This window comes from Heteronotia binoei, unplaced genomic scaffold, assembly GCF_032191835.1.
Source record: "Heteronotia binoei isolate CCM8104 ecotype False Entrance Well unplaced genomic scaffold, APGP_CSIRO_Hbin_v1 ptg000807l, whole genome shotgun sequence".
In the NCBI taxonomy this organism is placed as follows: Eukaryota; Metazoa; Chordata; class Lepidosauria; order Squamata; family Gekkonidae; genus Heteronotia; species Heteronotia binoei.
In genome coordinates, this window is record NW_026800101.1 from 62,042 (window position 1) to 86,032 (window position 23,991).

Consider the following 23,991-nt stretch of genomic DNA (forward strand, 5'->3'; position numbering starts at 1 on the left):
AAGTGTGTCACTTTTCTTTGCCTTTGTCCCTCGTACAGGCAGGAAATATTGTCTCAACACCCCTGTTTTCCTCCTTCTATCTCTTGGCTGTCCTGTCTAAAGCGGTTAGTCTCATGTTCTTAGTTAAACCAGGCCAGAACACTTGTCATCCTGCCATGTTGCAACTTCAGCGTGCAAGCACAATGCCTGCCTTGGCTATGAATATCTGGGGTTTTCTCATGGCCACCCTTTATTGTTAGCCCTTCCCCCCCCTCTCCTCTGCTCTCCTTTGCCTGAAGTAAGCTACACTTTCTTCATGTGGGTTTTCCTTTTCTGGTCCACAGCTTCCTCTGTCACCTTCCTCTAGCCTAGCTCTGGTTTGCTTCTTACTTCCTAGAACTCTTCATGCTGAGCTGATCAGCCTTCCTTTCCAGAAAAAGATAACATTTCGTATCCCTAGGGCAGGGGTGGGGAACCATTTTTCTGCCAAGGGCCATGTGGATATTTATAACATCATTTGCGGGCCATAAAAATTTATCAACTTAAAAAACAGTGCTCCGCTGAGGAAGAATGATTCAGGCCAGCAAAATTAATGCAAATAATTGTTTTTCTATTTGAAGTCATGTGAGGAGAGCGTAATCTGGCACACACCCACCCGGCCCGCTGCCCTAGGCAAATTCATAGGTCCAGGGCTTTTTTGTAGAAAAAGCCCAGCAGGAACTCAGTAGCATATTAGACCACATCCCCTAATATTAGCATATTAGGTAACACACTCATTAGCATATTAGGCTACACCATCTGGGATAATCAAGTGCAAACTGAACTGGGACAGTAACTTTTCCAGGCCCTGCAGCAATTTTGGCCGGCCAGCCAGGCCCCAGGGAGGCTACCACACAGTACATCTGGGCCCTGTGATTCCCTGCCTGGCCCTGGGGAGGCTGCCACATGACTCAGTTCAGCTCAGCAATCCTCGAGGGCCACACCAAGTGACTTCGAGTGCCGTATATGGCCCTCGGGACGGAGGTTCCCCACCCCTGCCCTAGGGCATTGTGTGGGTTTCCTCAAGCCAAGTTGACCCTTAGCTCTGGGCTTTTTCTGGCATTACCATTAGTGGCACAGGAGCAGCTGCACATTGGCCAGCTCAGAGGACCCCATATTGTGGCTTCCCCCCCCCCCCCCACTTCAGTGTTGTTCCCGTTTATGGAAGGGGCAACACTGATGTGGGAAGGAGCCATGGCATGGATTCCTCCTATGTGACTGTAGACTTCTGGCTTGCCCATTAAAGGTAATACCAAAAAGGGCTCTTCAGTCCACGGTGGTAGAATTTTGCAAACATTCCATTGCTGACAGCTCCCCTCAGAAGATAGATGTTGATGAACGGCTTCAGCCAAACCAAAAGGTGAGAGAGGCTTCAGTCCCATTATATGCCTTAGCATATTGAAGCATACATATTAAAGGATGAACAAGCTACTCCTGGAAGTTTTCCCTCCCTGGATTCCATAGGTGCTTGGCAGTGGCACAATGTACTGATCACATGTTCTGCTCATTTTATAGGAGCTCCTCAGAGATGACGTCTGCTCTGCTCTGGAAGAAGTAGTGGAACTTGAGGAGCCATCAAGTGTTAAGCAGATTCCGACAAAGGTAAATGTAATGTCTCCACTAAGTACCTGTTACTCCCATCCCAATGCACTTAAATCAGTACCTCCCAGCATGGTGTTGCATGTTGGCATGGGAGCAGTGTATTTGTTGCTATGTTTCTTTGGAGTGTAGTTTGAATTTCCTGTGTTATGTCTTCTTGGCCCAAAGGCAGGGCTTAAGCCATATCTGCTATACTCGGTCCATTGGTCTGCAGTGGCTCTGTATGGAAAGCCTTCCTCCCATGTGATTTCTGTTAGAGGTATCTTCCTTTCCAAATTCCGTATTGTGTTATTTGGAGCTTGTCAGGCCAATATTTTAATTTGATTTTGTTGGTATTTTGTATGTGCCCTGTAGCATATTAAGCTTGTGCAAATGAAGTGTCCAGTGCTTTGCTTTTTAAATATTTATATTATGGAATTTTAACTTTTCCCCTCATTCTGGACAAATTTCAAGAGAGGCATATTTGAAGATATTTATTCTGATTTTAATATTTGGTTGTAGTGGTGGTGAAACAGGCAGGTCTAAAAGTTGAGAAGTATGAAGCTGCTTTGAGTAATTTACTGGATTTGTCCAGATGCTTTTGGCTTTCCTTCATCAGATATTTTTCTTGAGCAGTATCATCCCCAAATTTATTTTGGTGTTGACTTTACTGACAACCTTGGAATCTATAGAATGCCCTGTCAGAAAATCAATCAATTAAAACTTTTGGCCTCACTCAAAATCAATTAATCTCTGCCCAGAAATAGTTGCTAAACTCTTTTTGGCTTTTGGCTTTAGTTATTTGCTCTATCCATTACGAATAAAGCTTTGTTGCACTGTTTACAGCATATGGTGACTTTATGAGAGGGACCATGATGATTGGTCCATTCACCAACACATCTAAGTGTTGTAATAATGGCTTTCTTCAACTGCTCTCAGATTGGCCGGGAAAATGTGTGTTAAGGTGATGACTAAGGGACTGAATTCCTAGACACCATAAATGGGTGTGCCTTATAAGAGTTAAATCATGGAAGAGGTTAGATGGAGGATCCTGGACTGGGAGCATGACCTAGTGCTAGATGTGAGTTTTGCTGGAACAATGACCCCAGTGCAGCTGTTCAGCATTTGTGTAAATGGAAAGGTGCCCAACACAACAAAGCCATGTTTGTAGAAAACTTCAACAGCCTTTTGGGGTTGATTGAGAGCATTTGCAAGCATGTGAATAAGGGTGGAAAAGCAGACATTATATTCTTGGAATTCCAAATGAGTTTTTGGCAAGGTCCCAAGTTTTTGCCAAAAGCTCCCAAGTAAGCAATCATGGAATAAGATAATAAGTCTTCTCATGTATTAGAAACTCATTAAATGGCAGGAAGCAGAGAGAGCTAAATAGTTCTTGCAGTGGAGGGAATAAGCAGTGAGGTTCTGCAAGTATCCATATAAGGATCGGTGCTATTTAATGAGTTTATAAATGTTCTAGTCTCAAGTGTGAGCAGTGAAGGGGCCAAGTTTTCAGATGATACCAAATTATTCTGGGTGGTGAAAATCAAAAGGAAATGCAATATAAGGATTGCTCTAAACCGGGTGTGGACAATGAAGTTCAATGTAAATAAGTTTAGAATGACACCCAATGAGGCAAAAAAATCCTAGTTGTGTGAAATGTACTATTGGCAATAGCTGACCATAAAAGAGATGTCCAAATTGTAGTACAGTAGACAGCTCAGTGAAGATGGGTGAACTTAATGTGTGGCAGCTGTGAAAAAGCAAATTCTATTCTAGGTCTTAGGTCCAAGATTGAAAACAAAACTGCCAAGATTGTAATGACATTGTATAGGTCTGTTCTGGTCCAGGTGGTAGCCTGCATCATGAAAGGGAAGAAAGGCAAGCCAAAATAGCTTATGCAGTCCTTAGTCAATTCCTTCCCTCAGTAGCCTTTACCACTGCTGCCAGGTCGACTGTTTTTCTCTTCTTTGCTTCCAGCCAACAGCCTTTTCTTTATAATATTATAAGTTTCTTAAACAACCCAGTAATATTACAACTACCAGACAGCAAGGTGGCTTTAGGCATAGGGTATGAAAACAAAGCCTCAGAAACGTACTGATTTTTATTTTAAGCATGCAATAACACACACACACACACACACACACACAAGTTCTTAAGCAACATATTCAAAACCACAGGAGCATTCAGGGTAAGAAAATTAGATTGTTCCCTGTGTTGCTAGATTCTAAAATAAAAAGTCTTTTAGCTCCATCTGGTTCACTCTTTGCTCTTCTTGCTGTAGCAATGTCCTTATTTCCATGCTTGCTTTGTGGCCTTTAGTTCTTCTTGTTGATATTAATATAGATCAGGGATCCTCAGCCTCTTGAAGCCTGCAGGCACCTTTGCAATTCTGGCACAAGGTGCTGAGCACGACCACAGAGTGGCTGCCGCAAGGAGGCGGAGCCAGCCACCAAATGTCAGAGAGTGAGGTTATGCATAATGGTAATAGTAATTCTCCAACATTTCAGGCAAAAACTTGGTTTAACAGGTTTAATGCATTATAAAATGAACATATTGTTGAAAATTATTTTATTGCATGGAGACATTTTACCTTCTTTGTTCTGTGGTGGCAGTGGCTGCCAAGGTAACTTTTAAAAAACAACACTTGCATAGCCAATCACCTCTTTAGTGGCCAAAAAAGAAGCCTTGCTGGGCAAAAGCCCCACCTGGCCCTATCCATCTTCCAAAAACATTTGGCAAGTGTCGGGGTGCCACAGTCCCTATAGATGCCACGTTGGCAACCCCTGACTTAGATCTTGTACTTCGTCCCAGATCTTGACAGTCAGTGAAGGTATCACTGAATGTCAGTTTCACTTCTCAAAAACTTGCTTTTTAAGTCACTGGGTGACCTTGGGCCAGTTTCTGTCAGACTATCTTGCCTCTTATGGTAATTGTAAGGATGAAACAGAGGAAAGGTGTCACATGTACACCAGCCTGAGCCCCTAGAAGAGAGGGCGAGATTAAATTGTGATTGATTGGTATTGATGACAGTCATTTCCTTTATGCCAGATCATTTCTGTTTTTTTCCTGCAGGAGCCTGAGAAGAAACCTGTACATTTTAGATACCTAGAAAAGGATCTGAGGAGCCTCCATAAAGACCTTGTACACACAAGGTAAGAACAATGATGTTGCAGCACGTGATAATAGGGAAAAGTCTGAAGGAACGCAATAAAGCATCCATTCTGAAGCTAAGTATGCTAAGTGTGGTCAGTTCTGAAATAGGAGGTACCATAGAAAACCTGTGCCTTGAAAGCCAAAGAAATTTCTTTGACAGAAATAAACGGCTTTTGTGAAGAAAGTGAAGGAGTGTAGATGCCATTTAGAGTAGGTGATAACCCTGCTTCCTAGCCTTGATGATCCCATTATCAAGGCCAAGGGCTGATTTTTTTTTTGCCCTTGATTGCAGCTTCTTTGTTCCATAGAACTCAGCGATTTACAATCTCCTTTATCTTCTCCCCCCTCAACAGATACTCAGTGAGGTGGGTTGGGCTGAGAGAGCTGCTTGGCCCCTCCCTGGCTTATGTTTTTTTACATGTGATAATAGCATGTAATATCTTTCAAACTGCTGTTGCTCATTAATGTCACCTCAGTAGGAATAATTTCTTTCTACATAGGATCCTTTGAGCCTCCTGGTGTTTGGTTAGTTAGTGGGTTTGCCATAATAATATATGGAATAGCTTTTGTTGAATCAGGCCAAAGGTCCTTCTAGACTTGTACACCAGACTGTCTTGAATCTGACCTCAGCCCAAGGTTAACTTTAAATAGAGCTCCTTCTGAGTAATACATCCCAAGCTACTTTTCCTCTGACCTGTCATGTTCCGTCCTAGAATCAGAGCACTGGTGTTAGAAAGAGCACCAGAAATGAAACTATCAACTAAGCAGCATGGAGCAAAACTGCTAAATCCTTGTTTAAAAATGTAGAGTAGATCTTTTTGTGTCCTGGGTCTTCTAGGGAATGCATAAGCTCCTTTGCAGCAGCCAGCAAGCTGTTGGTGGGCCATGAGCTACTGAATCCACTTACTCAAAGGTCTTCATAGCTGTTGGAATTTAAACCTATGGATATGGAAGTGCAGCAGACACTACGTATTCCCACTTTATTTATCTGTACTTTTCAGCCCAGTCTTCCCAGAGCTGCTTGCAGCTATTAAAATAAAAAATCACAGATAAAACAGGAATATGTGACTTGAGTATGGCAAGCTCTTCTGGCTCCTGACAGTTGTCGTCACAGTCCAGGTTGCAGTCCCTTCCTTCCAGAGGGCAGCAGCAGAAGGACTTGCAGGTGGACTGACAGTCGAGATGACGCCTCACAGGCTGGTCGATGAGAACGATGCCAGCCCTCAGGAGCCGCCTTTCCATTGCTGTGCATGTTTTCCCTCATGACACAGTGAAATGATAATGTAGGAAAAGTGTCACGTATCAAGTGGCCCTCAGGGACGATGCTTTAAAGCTGAGTTAGAGGTAGCTTAAGATTCATTTGTATTCTCTTTGGAGGGGGACAACTCTTTTGGTGTTTCTGCAGTCTTTAATTTGAATATTAGTCTAACACTCTTACAGCACAAGCATCAAACGGCACTACAAATGTCATGATTTACTACTGCTGTGGTTTGGTAACAGCCTTCTGCAAATAAACACTGACAAATTGCCACTGCCAGCAACAGAAGGGCACACATTATAACACAAGTGTTTCCACGTAGAGTAACTCAGTTTAAAATGTTTACAAGGCATTCTGCAGAGAACAATCCAAGTAAACAAAACAAAGAAGGCTGATACGAATCATTCTTAGAGGAACTGTGATCTTTGACCTGCACAGATACTGTAGCCTAATTCTCCAGAATGGCTAGCTCAGGTTTCCTTATATTAACTTTACTCAGGAGATGTGTGTATGTGGGGAAAGCATTTGAATACTGGGCAGGCACTGAGGTCAGGAGCAAAACAGGAATGTTTTAGTTCTATTAGGTGCTGCCATTTCCCAGAGAATAGGTTGGATTCAATCAACTTTTCTTGTGGTGCAAAAAAGAAGGGCCTTTGACCACTAGGGATCATGGGAACAGCATGGATAAAAAACATGTGGGGTAGGGGCTGTAGCAAGGAAGGAAATTAGGTGAGATTGAGTAAAAAACCTGGCTGGATTTAAGCTGATGACTGAAGAAATTCCTGGCTTTCCAGAGGATGCTAGCTTTCCTAACAACAACAACTAGGAAAACTGATGTGTGGAAATAGAAATGTAAATACACCGTGTAACTGAATCTCAGTAAATACAATATTTAACTACTGTTCTCTGAAGTCCTCTTTACCTTGTGCATAAGTGCTCAAGTATCAGTGAAGTCCATAAACACTATAGTTAAACAATACAAAAATTAAAGTGTAACCCAAGGTCTATAAGAGTCCACACCCGTCTCAAGAATAATTCAACAGGTGGACCACAATTCTGCAGGCCGAAGTTCAGTCCAAACATGACAACATGCTTCCTACGTTAAATTGCATGTTTCAAAAACATACATCTTCCTCTGGTCATGATTTAGTCTGGAACCACTGGTCACAGAAACATTCACATAACAAGGTTGCTTCCACAGTAATTGTGGAAGCAACCTTGTTATGTGAATGTTTCTGTGAGCAGTAGTTCCAGACTAAATCATGACCAGAGGATGATGCATATTTTTGAAATATGCAATTTAATCTAGGAAGCATGTTGTTGCGTTTTGATTGAGTTTTCCTGTTAAGGCAACCCCAGGCTAATAAACAAGTGCTTGACTGTCTTTAAGACATTTCTCGTGACCCCTTGTGAAGAGTGTTCTGTGGAACCACATGGGTCCCAGAGAGCTGTGTGCGCATGTCTGGTGGTGTTCGTGGGAAGTGGGTTTCCAGGTCCCTCCAGGCATCTGGTGAGGGATAGGGGGTGAGCTTACTGGGAGCTGGGAATTTCTTTGCGTATTTCAGCGACGTGCCCACGCGACTTCCAGTGTGACCTGGAAGTGACATCGGGGATATCAGGGCGATGCTCTTGGTTTTGGGCAAAAATTCTATGGTAGAAGCTAATTCTACCATAAAGTTTTTGCCCCCAAACCCTGATATGCCTGTGTCACTTCTAGGTCATGTTGAAGTCACATATGCACATCGTTGGAATGCTGGGTGAGAGCCAGCTTGGTATGGTGGTTAAGAGCAGTAGACTCTAATCTGGAGAACTGGGTTTGATTCTCCAGTCCTCCACATGAAACCAGCTGGGTGACCTTGGGTCAGCCACAGTTCTCTCAGAACTCTTTCAGCCCCACCTACCTCACAGAGTATCGTGAGGAGAGGAAGGGCAGGTGATTGTATGCTGCTTTGAGTAGTGAAGAGTGGGGTGTAGAACCAACTCTTCTTTTTCTTCCTCTTCTGCTTCATTTTTTGGGTAATTTCCTCCCACTAGCCAGCTGATCCAGGGTGGAGAGGTGGGGCCTGATAGTAGGGGAACTCCACTCCCACCGGGGGGTCAGGCACTATGGGGAATCTTTAATGTCAACACATTTACAGCAGGTCCAAGGTCCTAGTTCTTGATTTTTATAGTTCAGGCTCATGGATGATTTCTGGAATACATTGTATGATTTCACACTAGCTGTTTAGTGTGGAATTGTCACTCCATTTTTAAAGACAATCCAGATGAAGATGATGATGTCAGTCTTCTGTTGCGTTCTTCACTCTCTCCAAGGTTTTTCAGACCTGATTTATGGTGATTATTCTGCCAGGCACTGCCAGCCATTGGAGAGTCAAAGAGTTGTAGAAGATTCTCAGGGCTCCTCTCCATTCAAAATTGTGTCCCTTCTTGTCCTTCCAGTATAATTAATTACTTCCTGTTTTATCCTGGCTGTTGGTGACTGTAAATTATAAGCTCCTGTTTGGGATGGGAGTCGATTGGGAATTTAAGTACCGGTTTTCATTTTGTGGGCTGATCCAAACCTTTGCAAATTTTTAACTTTATCTTTATGATAATTATTTCATAGCCATGCTGTTATGATCATAAGTAATAAATGCAAAAAAACCCCCCAAAACCTTCAGACTTAGGCTTGATCCTCAGACAGCGAGAATGCCAGAACCTCAGAGATTTTTTAACATTAAAACATCAGCACACCTGCCTTGCGGAAGGAGTACCCGTTTCTGTTGTAGATGCTGCCTATGGTTTTAATTGATACAAATCCGGTGTGATCACAGGCTATTAAACTTGAGTACTAGTGCTATCTGAATCAGTAGAAATTACATTTAATTGCTTTCTTATCACAACACACACAATTACAAACTACAAACAGTAGGGAGTTGTCAGGTACAGATTTAAGGCAAGATAATTAAAGTCAGGTTTCTCAGTGAAATGGAGCACAGAAGAGTGCAGAATGTTGTTGGCCTGTCCAGTTGTACAGACTTTTAGCAGGGAGTCAGCAGTGGGAGGCAAACTCACATATTTTTGGTAGATGCACAGCCCCCTCCGTCTCAAGCACAGGGTAAATTTGATCTTCCCGTGTAGAGCCAGAGAGTCTGTGCCCCAGGGCTGTACCTCCCACTAGGCGGCTTAGGCAATCACCTAGGCTAGAGTGCTGTGGGTCCAGGGTGCAGAATTGGACTGAGAGAACTTCTCAACCCAGAATTGGCAACGCTGTGTGTTAGTACATGATTTGGAACACAAATGAGGAGCTAAACTGGAGGGAAGCCAGGCTGAATCCATAACAGAAAAGAACCGCATCAGCTCTTGTTTGTAGGTATGTCTGCATCTAGCAAATGGACAGAAGGAACTTTAGGACCAAACTACATCCAGAAGCAGAAGAGAGAGAAACATAGATGGTGGCTGTGACTCAGCAGGTTTAACCCATTCCCCCCCCCCATGCTGTTTTTTTCAATCTATTGCCTTCCCCAGAGCTGTTCTTTGCCATTTGGGTTGGCATTTGAGAGCCCTGGGGCTATTTCTACCACTTAAAACATGCAGGAGATACGATCACAGTTCTGCTAAAGCTATGTTTAGTAGCCCACTATTTGACCTGAGGGACAGAGGAAGGAAGAAAGGCAGCACCAGATATGCTGGAGTGGTACCGAGGACCTCAACACAGAATGTAAGATAAGGAGCCTCTTCGAGAAGTACCCACAGGAAAAATTTATCTTCATACCTTTAAACTCAAAAGCATCTTGAATTTTAAATTGTTCTCTTTTTCTAAAGAAAATCCACAAGCCATTTTAAGCCCTGGAATGTGCGTGTTCCCCATATCTGAAAACACATCTGTGCTGAAGAGGCTGAGCACAGGAAGTTCACTGGGCGAGACCTGGTGTCATGATAGCTAACACCAGATTTTTGCTAGGCTAGTCCTCATGCTATCTATTGCTATTGGACACTTGCCTGGAGCTTCTGATGCTTCTTTCCCGCTGGTCTGATACAGAAATCGCAAACTTCTACACACAGCATTTCTGATGTAAGGCTTGTGTCATGTTGAAGCAGCTGGGCTGAACAGTTCAGGCGGGGGAGAAAGAAAAATAGGTCAGCTAAAGTTCCTAACTGTTTCATCTCCCTTTTCCATACAGTGGAAACACATAAGGATTTATGAATGTGACATATGTCAGCTAAAGTTCCTGTTTCATCTCCAATTTCCATACAGGGGAAACACGTAAGGATTCATGAATGTGATATATGGGCCATAGCTAACATGCTCAGGGTTTCCCACCCCTCCACCCCCGCTCACAACTACACCCTGGTGTCGCTTCTGTGCCTTAATGGGATATATCCTTCCAAGATGGATTAGCGACCTTGGTGGTTGTTCCCACCCCAGAGTGGGGATTGCTCAGACCTGGTCATCGGCTGTGTCAATGCCTGTCACCTCCTCCCACACCAGCCACCAGTCAGGTCTGAGCTGAGTATTAATCTATTATTCATTTATACCCCACCTTTCTTCCCAATGGGGACCCAAAGTGGCTTACATCATTCTCCTCCATTCCATTTTGTCCTAGCTTCAATCCCATGAGCTAAGATAGACTTAGCATATGTGACTGTCCCAAGGTCACCCAGCAAGCTTCCACTGGGGTTGGAACCTGGGTCTCTGTGATCTTAGTGTGACACTCTAACCCCTGTACCACACCGACCCTTGTAGGGCTTATACATGGGAGGGAGGAGCAACAAACCATCCTGACTATGCCCATCAATGCTGCTTTTGGCTATATCCAAGCTGAGAAGCTTCTATACACTGGGGCTCAGTTAGGCTTGCTCCAGGCTCCTAATAGTCCACCGGGAATTTTCATGGTGTCCTGTATAGGTGTCAGGGCCACCTCCCAGGGCCAGAGCAGGGGGGCATGGTATCCTCTTGTACTATCCCTAGGAGACCTGGGTGAAACTCAGCTGGTGCTTTCAAGCACAGAATACCAGTATAAAATCTAGCAGTGCTGCAGAAGCATCAGTGCAGACCTAGGATTCAGCAGGAGCTCACAGGAGTGCAGCTTCTGAACCTTTCCTCCTCCCCACCTACCTTGTTCATTGAATAGTAGGTGCAGCTGCATAACAATAACTGGATTAGGAGATCAGGCAACCAGCTAGGCACCAGGGGCTTTGCCACACCCACAGCAGCCCTGTTTAGTCCTTGGAGAAACCCGTGCCACCCTTTCTCCACTTCTTATATGATTTTGGGCGGCAGGTGGCTTGCTGGCCTTTTGACTGGGGTGGGGTGGCCCAGGAGAGCCCCAGGAGAGTGAGGCCTGCTTGGGCTGGCTGGATTTCTAGCCATCCCAAACAGACCTCGCTCGCCCGGGGCTCTCCTTTTTTGCATCAGGTTGCTTTTGGGTGGGGGGGCATATGCTGATGAACTCCGCCACCTATTTTTCTACAAAACGACCCCTGCATCAGTGTATCATCATTATAAGTTTTAAAAGCTTCATTAAAAAAAACTCACTATCCTCAAGATTTTGTCAATGGAAACTTAGGGGGAGGAGTGCTTTGTTTTCTAAAAAGGGAGGCACTGCATGAGAATCCTGGAAGAGAAGGCCTGCTCCAAGTGTATTGGGATAGGGAGTAGTGGTTCATTGGTGAAGGATAGGTCCTCTGCAAAAATTAGACTGTGATCCTGTTCCTTTGAAGAAGGAACATAGCCAAAGGTTTGTTGCTAAATTAGCGCATTTAGAGAAGAAGAGTGGGGAGCTACAAGATGGACCTGAAAGAAGGATATGCACACTTATGAAACTGCTGCTTCACTAACTTTTGCTGCCTACTGCAGTGCAGATGAACAGGAGTTCATTCTGTAAACCAGTTGTATCCAGTTTATGCCAGAGGGCTTTAGTTTAGCAGGATTGTGTAGGGTGAGGGTCATCGTTTTTCCTTTCAGCAGTTTCTGCAGTGTACCGGAGAAAGTGCTATGGTGAAGCTTAAGCGCCAAGAGTCAGCCGCAAAACCAGACACTCTGCTCAATGTCCTTGAAGTCTTGTTACTACTCTGTACCGATTACCACAGTAATGCATTTTTTATTGCTTTGCTGTGCCAGGTCACTTGAACTGGAATTCTGCCAGGCTTAAATCACTTTGTTTGCTTTCTTCTCTTTCTTTGCAGCCACTGCCCCTCTAAAAACACACCAGCTGAGTCTATAGAAGATAGCCCATTTTCTCCATTTGAATGCTGTCAAGTCTCGGATGCTTTATGTCCCCTATCTCTTCTCTGCAAATCCATTGCATAACTCTCTCTCCCCCCCCCCCCCCCCAATCTTCTGCCTCCCATCCCACACAAACCAGCCTGATGGATCAAGCTGTTTCTGTAGCAGTGATCATGGTAGGGGGGATGATTGGAGTTCAGAGAGAATAAGGGGAACAATCGAGCCGCCGCTTGGGAAGGTGGTATTATCCGCCAATTCTAGTTTCCACTGTAGCTAATGCTTAGTAATGTTAGTTGCTTGGAAACAGATATTCTGTTGCCTTCTTTTACGGTTTGGCGGCCAACACTCTAATTGGCATGCTTCTTGCACTGTCACGGCTGGAGGTTTGCAAAACTCTTTTCCAGAAGAAGAAGAAAAACTTTTCTTTCCCCCCACAAATGACAGCTCACATTAATTAGACAGCAGACAGGAACAGGCAGCTACTGCAGTGTATGGATGGTTGAAATATTATCTATACCATCAGTCATGGAAGGAAACTATTATTTTTGGTACCTGTCAACATCTCCGCCTTCCCTGGTTGTTTTCTTGAGTCTCAATGTCTGCATTTTCCTGCGGTAGAACTCTGTTCTAATTTCATACTAAGGAGCCATTTGTCACTTCTTGGATTTTGCCATCTGTGTAAGGGTTTTACAAAGAGTAATACACCATGATTGACATGTGTGCGCTGCTCTACTGGTGGTTGAACCCAGTGGTAGATGTAAATCTAGGTTTTAGGCTGAGTAAATTCACATGATTTCCTGATTCTGTCACAGTGTCGGCCTGATTAGGTTGTGCCCTTGTGGCAGTTTTTCTTTAAAATGGCATAGGTGGCTACAGGTTGGACCTGTGATCAGGCCAGTGTAGTTTGGCTCTTAGTCCACTCATGTGGCTATAATCTAGTCATCCAGACCATCTCCTTCCATATGTCACTGTGCGTCAACTATGGTAGTCAGGTAGCTACGCATCTGTTGGCTGTCCTACCACTTAGGGTGGCCCATCTGGCTTCAACCAGATCCTGGACCTTTTTCGTTAGAGATCTGGCTTTGTGGAATGGGCTCCTTGAAGGGGGAGCCCCCCCCCCATCCCTGGAGATGCTTCAATTCCTGCCTGTTTGCCAGGGCTTTTGAAAAGGTGTGAATGGTAGGTGTCTTTTAAGGGTGTAGGTGGGGGGACAGAGATCTGAGGTGTGTCGTTTTATTTTGGTTTTAATTGAAAATGTTTTCAAACTGTTGTTTTAAGCGGTCTTGAAGCATGAGGAAAAGAGGGGTCTAAATGTTAGTATTTATTTTGATTTATTATAAACATATTATACCACTTTCCACCCAATTGGGGCACCCAAGGCAGTGTACATTAAAACATTTGAACAGCTTAAAACAGAATTTTTATTATTAAAATGTAATTCAGTAAAACACAGACAATACCAGAAGCAGTGGGGAGGGCCAATAATGGTTACTGGGGGTATGCCAAACAAAACAGAAAAGAAAACAGAAAACAGAAAATGTATTGGTGGGTAGTTTTAATAAATACATGCATGAGCTCTCTTTTTGCTTTTAGAATGGGCAAAAATTGGAGACAGTAGACAAACATGATAATTGTAGTCTTATCAAGTTCTATCATTCCTATTATGGTGTTCTCTTGACATCAGATCAATGCCCAGGAAGTCCTTGTACAGTGAAAGCCTATATGTGTTTGCTTGGAAGTAAGTGCTGAGTTCAGTAACGCTTGCTCCCAAAATAGTACACATAGGACCATCGCTGCATCTACTCACGGTACCAGGATGCTTTCATCTTGGAGGCAAAAACCTGACTTTAATTCATTTGTCATCCTGTATTACAGTTAATGAATTGCTCAGGGGAAAATAAAAGGGTTTAAAGAATAATTAAATTCACATGATGTTACATTAAGCCCTAAAAATGTGCTTATAGTCAACTCGCTGTATACTTTGTTTGCTGCTAGGTCATTTTTATTTTGGTACAACATGAGACTGACCTTTATCTATATTAATGTAATCTTATAAAACAGCTGGAGCTTTCTGCTGAAAATGATTAGCACTCCAAAATCTCTCTTAATTTCCCTACTAACAAAGATATTAGTTTACAAAAAAGGCACGGCCTTTGTCTGGAAGGTGGCGGAAAATCCGTGTTGTGACTTACAGTCGGCTGGAGCTCAATTACTGTAATAAATGTGTTCCAAAGTTCATCTCTAATGCATTTGCATTTTAATGAATGATTCTTACCTCCCCCCTGTCAAGTTGGTAGCAAAGACTAATTTTATTAAGTTGCTATATAAATGAGACTGTTTGAAGTTGGAATATTAACATGCAAATATATTTGCTTTGCCCCATGAAAATGAGCTACTCAAAACAGGTAGGATGATCCTTTTATTTGTACTGCTTCAAATGGCACAGAACAGACTTCCACTCGTTATGGCTTGCCTATGATCCACCAGTCAGAGAAACAATTGCCATTTGCCTGGGATTGCACAGGGCGCGCATATGTGTGTGATTCTATTTCAGTTTATGAACAAATTTGGCTTTGTTCATGATGAGCAGTACCCTGGTTGATTGTCAGGCTCAAACTCACCCTCCCCTTGTACAGTGCGCCCAAGTTCTGTCTTCACTTTTATTCCCATTTGTCGTGATGTCTGGCCACATCACAAACTGACATGTTTTTCTTTCCCTGTGCCTTGGAATTCTTAACCACATTTTTAATCCAGTTAAGAATCCCAGCTATTTCAATAGATGGGACCTGGAGGGAAGGCATTCTTCCAAAGCACCCTGTCCTTGCCACTGCCCACAGTGAGAAGGCATGGATGGCCACAACTGGAGCTGCTGGGTAGAAGCAGCTTGCTAGGAGCAGTGGGGAACCTTCTCAGCCCAAGGATGCTGATCTTGGCCCTGGTCAGAGCGCTTGGAAAGTAAGATCTCAGCCTGAAATTTTGCCGGTCCAGCTTTAAACCTGAGAGCCCTGAACTGATGCATCTCAGCAGCCCCTTGTTTTCTCACAGAGCTTCTCTAAGGCTTCACAGAGAGGCTAAACTTTCTGTAAGAACTGTAGGAACTGAGGTTTGCAGTTTTTCAACCTGAAAATGGTTCCTTGAGAAATGGTGTGTGACACACAAGGGCAAGGTGAAAAAAGGTTCACCTTGAACTTGAGAAGCCCCTCAAAGTCTGTGTCATTTGTTAAGTGTCTCACCCTCGTGGATTTAATGCATTGCTAGTACAAAAGAGGATGGTTCAAACTTGGCACAACCATTACTTTAGGAGGCATGTTACATGCCACAAGATGGATGCGCTTGTCTGATTTGGACAGGATAGCAACGTGTTTTACACACAGGCTGCCGAGCATTCTGTTCTGATGGATCCATTTTGCTGCCATCGTGCATCCTCATTTGTCCATCTCATCTGTCATTCCACAAAAGGCTTTGTTTTAAATAAGAAGGGGGGGGGGGAGAAACCCTTCTACTGGAGACCCACAGCCATAGCAACAGTGGAGCCAATTCTTTTGAATCACGGTGTGAAATTCAAATTGATCCTCTTTTTTTATACTGAAGCCCTTCATTTTTATTTTTTTAGGCTCTAGGTGATATTCTCTTCCTTATTCCCCTTATAGCAAAGGTCAGAAATGTTGTGACTATTGGTGTTCACCAGGCAGAATTAACAATCCCAGATGGGTTTTTTTGTGTGTGTGTTTGGATGTCAGTGTTCACTGGTTTATTCTTATCAGCAAGGAGATCATAGATCTCATTTTGAATACAGCATACTTTCCCTAAGTCTCTTCTCCTAGCTTCTAGGCAGGCCCTGCGTGAGGGAATTCTTTCCACCCAACTGACTTTCCACTTCCCTCACAGCAGTTGGATTGATCTGTTATTTTACAAAATTCCTGTCAGTCCACATCACAAAAATGATGAAACACACCTGCCCTTGTCTGAATCAGTAGGTCAAACTGCAACGTGTTTGGAAATAAAATTACAAAAAGCAGATATGTATATGGTAAAAAGTCTCTAGGAGGGTTCCTCAGACTTTCCAGGTATGAATGCTAGCATCAAGCTGAGACCTTGGAAAGCTCTCCTGGGTGGTTTTGACTTTCAAGCCTGTAAAATATATCCACAGGGAAAAGCTGTATGGCAGGGGTGGCCGACGGTAGCTCTCCAGATGTTTTTTGCCTACAACTCCCATCAGCCCCAGTCAGCATGGCCAATGGCTGGGGCTGATGGGAGTTGTAGGCAAAAAACATCTGGAGAGCTACCGTTGGCCACCCCTGCTGTATGGTGTTTGGTCTCCTTTTGTTGGTCGTCTCCCTCAAATTCATTATTTAATGAGTAGCAATACAGATAACGTGTGACATAAATATTTACGTCACCAAAATGCCCATGCCTGTCTCATATACAAATGGCAGGACAATTTGCAGGGCCACTTTGCTTATACAGAGCACTGAAGGCATATTGTAGGGTTTGGGGGGAAGGGAGAACAGATTTCTGCCTTCCTCACTGTCTATACTCTGACCAAACTGTTTCTTCAGTTTTCTCTAAATCTTGGAAGCAGCTATTATGGTCAGTCCAGGGAAACCCTATTGAACAGGTCAAAACTACCAAATATCTGGGGATTAATTTTTCCTATAATGGGAGCTGGGCAACACATCACAAGTGCGCTCTAACAGTGGCAAGAACTAGTGCCTTGGCTATTGCCCATTTCTTTTATCTGAAAGGGAACCGATATGTCCCTTTGGCACTAAGAGCTTTTAATGCGAAATCTAGCCCCCAACTTTTATATGGTGCCCCCATATGGATCAGTGCCTTCGATCACACCACTGAAGGCCTACGATCCTTCTTTTTGAGGAAAATTCTGGGACTACCCAACTGTGTTCCTTATGCTGCAGTTTGCATGGAAACTGGACTGTTGCTGCTGGAAACTCGCGCCTGGCTTTTGACCTTTAAGTTTTGGCTGCGCCTTTTATTTAATTCTGATCAGAATTCTTTCACCTTTTTGATGCTGATGAACCATTATGCATCCAAATGGTTGACCCTGATCCAAAAGAAAATCACATCAATAGGAATTTCCTTGGATGCATTTTATCTATCCTCTGCTTCTGCGGTATTTCAATCCATCAAACGTAGACTACTAGATATCCAGATGCAACGTCTAACAGGCAGCTCGGAAAACTTGCTCCCCAAGCTATCTGGGTTTATCCCAGATTCCTGGCCTTTTAGCTCCCTATTTCCTCTTTTTAACTGATCCTCACCAAAGAAGAGCATTCATGCTGGCTAGATTTAATGCATTACCATTGGCCATCCTTTTCGGAAGATACCACAGAATCCCCCGCAATCTTAGACGATGCCCTTTTAGTCAAGGAGTCATCAAAACGGTCCCTCATGTTCTTTTGGACTGCCCTTTTTATAGCAGTCCACGTGCAAGATACCTAGATGCACTGCTTTCTGACCATCAAGGCCTTTCTGACAATGCCAAGGTTCGTTTTTTACTCCACGGGAAACACAACTTTGTCATTACTCATGTTGCTTGCTTTTTACAGGTTGCGATCCAAATCAGAGAGGCTTTTACTCATGCATAGCCTACTGCTATTTTATGTCATTTAACTTTTGTAGGTTTTTTAAGGTTTTATTATATTTTCTAGTGTCACTGTTGGTTTTTAAGTATACTGTATTCTTGTATTAATGCCAATAAAGGTCTATGGTATGGAATAGCAATACAGATACGTGTGACATAAATATTTACGTCACCAAAATGCCCATGCCTGTCTCATATACAAATGGCAGGACAATTTGCAGGGCCACTTTGCTTATACAGAGCACTGAAGGCATATTGTAGGGTTTGGGGGAAAAAAGGGGGAACAGATTTCTGCCTTCCTCACTATCTATACTCTGACCAAACTTTTTCTTCAGAGACCCGTTGTAAGGCAGGCAGGGGTCATGTAGGTGGCTGCTAGCCCTTGGCCATCATTTCTTACAATTTTCATTTTTAATCCTACCCTGCTTTCAAGAAGCTTTGAGTGGCTTATGTTGTTCTTTCTCTCCCCTCCCCCATCTTTTGCCTCACCTTGTGAGAAAAGTGCAGCTGAGAGATTAGCAACTAGTCCTGTATCATCCTGTGAGCTGTGTGGGGACTTGAACCCAGATCTTCCCCTATCCTAGTTTGGCACTCCATCAGTCATCACTAAAGAAAGACATTTAGCTATTAGCTATACAAAAGCCGGAAGAGAAGGTAATTTTTGCATGTTATTGTGGCCATTAGGATGTTTTTGGGCCTAGGAAAGATGCCCAGTGCTTGCAGCTGCTTTCAGGGACACCTGATAAATCAGAAAGCTACAAAGCCTTGTCCACTTGCTAACAAGATTCTTCCATTATTAAGTCCTTTCCTCAAACACTGTACCCCTTAATGGTAGACGAACAACTGGGGACGTTACTTGGGCAATTTGAATGCCATTAGCCGTGTTGCACAAGCAAGTCTCAGACCCAATTTGTTTTCATTGTTTGACCATCAAGAAACAGCTCTTGACACAGGCACGTTTTACAGTGATGGGCTTACAAAGAGGATGTCAGCTAGCCCCTCATGGCTAATCCCTCTGTTCTTCCTGCCTTCTGTTTGCAGCGACTGTTAAGAGGCGGTGGGTGCAGTGTTGCAGACAGTTACACTTGAGGAGAATTAGGTTCAAATGTTTCCTCAGCAGTGGACTCGCTGGATGAGATTTAGCAGGTCAGGGCCAAACAGCACATTATATTGGGAATCTTTGATCAGATTGGCTTTTTATTAAGGGGTTGATCCATGGTTTTATGGTCTTCAGCCTGAGGGCCATCTTCTGCGTTTAATGGCTTCCCTTCCCCACTCTGCCTTATAGTTAATGGCCTTTTTAAAGGCCCTGGCTTGTTTTTAATGGGAGTGTGGTTTTATGGTATTGTTCTGGTAGAAGCACCTCAAAGCAGGTCTGTAGAGAGCCAGCATATACATTTTCTAAATAAATAATTCCTTAACAAGAGGGTTAACTTTAAAAAGCAGTCACAGGGGATTCCAGTTTTGATTGGAGTTGCAGTACTTTGGGGGGGGGGGTGTCGAGGCCCTAACTCCTTCCTCTCTATTGAACTCCTCTTCCTTCCTGTGGTTGCTGTTAAACGAAAAGGCAAGAAAACAGCGCTGGCCCTAGACTGTCTTGCACCCTAGGCAAGGCTAACTTCTGTCACACACACACACACCCCGGACTGATAATGTCACTGAATCACATGGGGGGTGCCCAGTTTGGTGCCCCCTGAAGGCTGGCACCCTAGACAGCTGCCTAGTTTGCCTAGTGGTAGGGCCGGCCCTGTAAGCAAAGCTTGTCTCCATCCCCACTGGGGCTAATAGCAGCCACAGTTTGTGCTTTTTTGAGGGGTAATCATGTGGGAGAGAAAGCCATACTTCTGCAACATTGTGCCCCCCTTTCAAATCACAGGGCCCTGAAACTGCTTTTTGTGGATGTCAGTGTTCACTGGTTTATTCTTATCAGTAAGGAAATCACAGATCTCATTTTGAACACAGCATACTTCCCCCAAGTCTCCTCTTGTCCTGGCTTCCAGGCAGGCCTTGTGTGAGGGAATTCTTTCCACCCAACTGACTTTTAAAAATCCTTCTGTCTTTCGTAAATGCTGTAAAATAAATGTCTGAGGCTGCTCCAGAGCTGGGGGAGGCTGGGGAACTGTATTTAGAAGAACGAAGGCATCTTGAGTCTCCCTTTACATGCATCAGAGAACAAAATCTTCAGCGCACACTGGCTGTTTCTGGTAGAAATCAAAGAGAGATAATTATTCCTGAGGAAAAAAAAGAATACCTCTCTATCATATTGCCTTATTTATATACATAAATAAATCTCTATCATTTTACTTTTCATATACTAAAATAAGTACATCAGACATAACATAGTGTGTTACTCAGTTTTTTTCTCCCATCAATGTTTGGTCTCTTGTAATTTTTAACAGGCATTTAATAAACTCTGTGAAGATGGGCCGAGGGTATTTCCACATGATTCACAGAGAAACGCTGGAGAGGAAGAACATGTTTATGTTAGAGCAGGAGAAAGAAGACCAGAGGCGGAGAACTGAATTCCAGCCCCCCAAATATCCAGGATCCTCGTCATCTGAAGAGGACATATCCGATGAAGAAATAACTGAGTAAATTGTTTTCAGGACTTCTCATATGGTGTTCATCTATTGGCATTTTCTTTTCCAAATGCAATGGCACAGCTAGTATCTTTAGGTGTGACTGAGGCTGGGTAAAATTTTCAGCCTAAAGATCCCATGTGGGCCTCTGTCTGTTTTTGAGGGCTCCATGTTGGATACCAGTTCTAAAAAGAAAAGCTATTGCCCAACTTGGAGCCCACAAAAGCACGTGGAGTCTTAGCTGTTGCTGTTCTTTCCCACTCTGCTGCTGTAGGCACCCTCATTTTCAAGTGGTTTAATACTTTTTTGGGAGTGTCAGCCGCTAGCTAATGCTGCAGCCTAGTAGGCTGACACTCCTGACAAATTGTTAAGCAACCTGAGGACCAGAGGAATGGTTCCCACAAGCCGGATTTGTCCCTAGGCTGCAATTTATCCAACACAGAAGGCAGAAGCTGGCAGCAGTCAGTAGGGGAGTTATAACCTATGGGCCAGGATTGTACAAAGACCATCAGTCCTCCAGTTTGTCAGATAGCTTAACCAGTCTTCTGCCAAATTCACTTCTTCCATGCAAGAGAAATGGCAGTGCAATGCACCTGAACGTAATAGGCATGTCCAGACCAGGCAGCGGCTTGCCCTCCTAAAACAAAAACTACAATACTCAGGCTTCTGCCTCCCATGCACAGTACCTTCCCTCTACTGCACTGTTCCTCCATCTCCGTCCAAAGGGGTGGGGTATTGTCCAGCAACTAGTAGCCACCAATTGCCAACAACTATTAATGTCCACTTAAGAAAGTATCTTCCAGTCACCACTGTACATTAAAGAAACACCCTTAAATATTAACTATTGAATAACCTAAGAAAAGGTCAAAGACATTCCTTCTCCACTCAACAGATGCTGTTTGTAACTATATCAGCTCAAACTGGTTGAGAAGGTCCCACGCTCCTCTTTGTTTCTGTAGGTCAAGATACCCTTGAGAATGGAGAGTGCACAGAGGCAGATGGAAAAGTTCAATCAATAATGCCAGAAAAGCACATGCTGCACTTTCGTCTTCTAACAGTTGTCTTTCTCTCTCCCCCCCCGCCCCCCATTCTTAGCTTTTTTTTAACAGAATGTCCCCTTCTGAGGGAGTCGGAGAAAAAGAAGAAGAAAATTATCCGACCTTTCACTCCTGTCCATAACGGATTGATAGCTTCAAAGCATCCGGAAGCGCATTTGTATGTTCTAAGCCGCATCTCCTATGTACAAGAGGAAAATGAGACTTGAGTGGTTAATGCCTCTGCTTCATGGATTTTAGTGTGTGAAAGGGCTAACCATCTTAAAATGTTAAGAGGCCAAATTTTGACTTCAAGCAAGCCAAAAGTAGGACTTCTGTTTGCTGAAGTTGGTCCTTTTATGTTACATACATCTGGACGGTCATGCATCTTTGGCGGCACATAAGCTAATTGCAGCAGCATCTCTCAGGATGTGGCTGTGAAATTCCATTTTTACAGATGCTGGCCTGAATCAAAGCTCTTCAGCAACTCCAAGGCACTCGGGGGAGATCTGTGCAAGCAGAAACTGTCCTTTCAAAATTTGGGGGAAGCTCACATTTATTTCTCTGATATGGGGTGAGGGGTGGGATGGGTTGAGGTGCGGCTGCCTGAGCAGACTTGTGTGCACTTATGTGTGCACACGCCAGAGCTTCTGGCAGCACTAGACTGAGCTACATGTCCAGTTCTCAAACTCATTATTTCAGCTGGTGCTAAGGAGAACATTCATGAGGAAGTAACTTGAGGGTTTTAAAGGCATGGAAACTTCTTGTACTCCCAGCATGCTGCTTTAGTGCAAAACTAGTGGTGCAGAAAGCAGGAAATGGGAAAGACTGCTGTCATTGTTACTCCATTAGTGTGCATGGCACTTTACTGAGTAACAGGCAAGACAACTCCCTGCCCTAAAGAGCGTACAATCTAGTTTTTGTCACAGGAGGGTGCCAGTGAAGGTAAAAAGAACATGCGTTCAGTAGTCTTACAGAGACTTAGATATAGTTTCAATTGTGAGTGTGGATAAAGGGATTGTGGTAAAGATTTCACTGGAAGGATGGGCTCTAAGGAGGAAGGGGTGGAATCAAAGATACCGTATAAATCCATACAGGGAGCATCCTGCCATCAACTCAATCCTCTGGCCATCTGCTTAGCCTTCCTTTCTTCTTCTTCAGGCAGTATTAGATTTGGGAATGTCTGCTCTTGGAAATTCGCTTCTGACACCATGGTAACCTTGACCCACATCATATCTTCTCTTTTGTGCCTCTGTACAATGTTCATACTTTCCTACCCATTGCAAGAATACAGAGATCTATGCTAGATGTGCCTAAGGGCTTGTTGACTTTTGGAACATGTCTTTTCCCCCTTTCAGTATCACTGACTGCATTTGAAACTTCTTTAGGTAGCTCAGTGTAGGCAGAGGCTGCTATTTTGGATTGGAGGGGAAAGTGATCACTGATAGATTAGGGCTGTCATAAAATTGAGCAATAGAATAAATACATCACTATACAATTTTTGAAGTTCAAAAAAAAGTTTTGTTCCATGTTCCTGTTGCCATGGGCAATGGGGACTGTGTTTAGTTTTGAGAAAGTGGTATGCTGGGGTTCTGGCTAAGGCACTCCTGCCACTTCATAGCTGTTACTTCAAAGAAGGGGAAGATGGAAGGAGGTGGTGCAAAATAGGTGCAATTAAAGAAGTGGAAAATGGTTTGTCATATAACACCACACTGGATGCCATTCTTTCTCTATTTCTAACTTGGGAGTTAGTTGGGTGTCTATCACAGGGCCTTCTCTGTGGTTGCACCCCATTTAAGGATCTCCCTCCCAAAGAAACTTTGCCTGTTGCTGCCTTCAGCCTCCCTGGGTGGAGTTTCTTCTGTTTACCTGAGACTTTGGTGCCTCTGTGTGTGTGTGTGTGTGTGTGTGTCTTGAGCTGTTTGTTTTATTTAGGAATATGCTGCTTTTCTCCTGAAGAACCCAGTGGTTTACAGAAATGTTCAAGTTGAATTAAACAATATAAATCAAATAACCATCTTAACAAAAAATAAGTATGTCCTGTTGGTGGTGTTTTATGGGAAAGTGGACAGAGAAAATTGTGCCTTTCCCTTCCATATTTGGAGAGTTCCCCATGGCATTGATGGGCAAGAAAATTCTAGACCAACAGGAGAGAGTATTTCACATAAATCACAATAAATTTGTGAGGCTTACTGCATTCTGTGGAATGCAGTCTGTTTGTGCCTTTCTCTGTCAAATGAGCCCATCTGTCTTCCTTTGTTTTTGACAGTGAGTCCCTGTTTCGGCAGCTCTGCGCTCTCCATTGGTTCTTGGAAGCCTTGACTGTTGAGCCCAATATCAGCATGAAGCCTCTGATCACCTGCTGGAATGCAAAGTGAGCTTGGGTGCAAGTGGGAATGACAGTGGTGGGGAGGTTGAGTCTGGAAAACGGGAGTGGTTGACATGGTAAAAATCTCAGAAGGGGACAAAGTTATGCTTCCATCCTATGGGAGCAGGTGGATTTCACTGCCTTCAACATCTGAGTTTCATCAGACATTGCCACACACATTCAGGTGTAGCTT

At 43.7% G+C, this 23,991-nt stretch overlaps 1 protein-coding gene across 2 annotated transcripts in view; it reads left to right on the forward strand.

Moving 5' to 3' along the window:
- Nucleotides 1-23,991, forward strand: part of LOC132590802 (coiled-coil domain-containing protein 60-like) — a 59,554-nt gene that overhangs the window by 19,997 nt on the left and 15,566 nt on the right. For both annotated transcript variants that reach the window (XM_060263727.1, XM_060263729.1), the window contains exons 2-6: nt 1,534-1,620; nt 4,669-4,748; nt 20,217-20,408; nt 21,492-21,611; nt 23,700-23,804. In XM_060263727.1, coding sequence (XP_060119710.1) covers nt 1,534-1,620; nt 4,669-4,748; nt 20,217-20,408; nt 21,492-21,611; nt 23,700-23,804 — 584 coding nt within the window. The remainder of the gene's footprint in view (nt 1-1,533; nt 1,621-4,668; nt 4,749-20,216; nt 20,409-21,491; nt 21,612-23,699; nt 23,805-23,991) is intronic.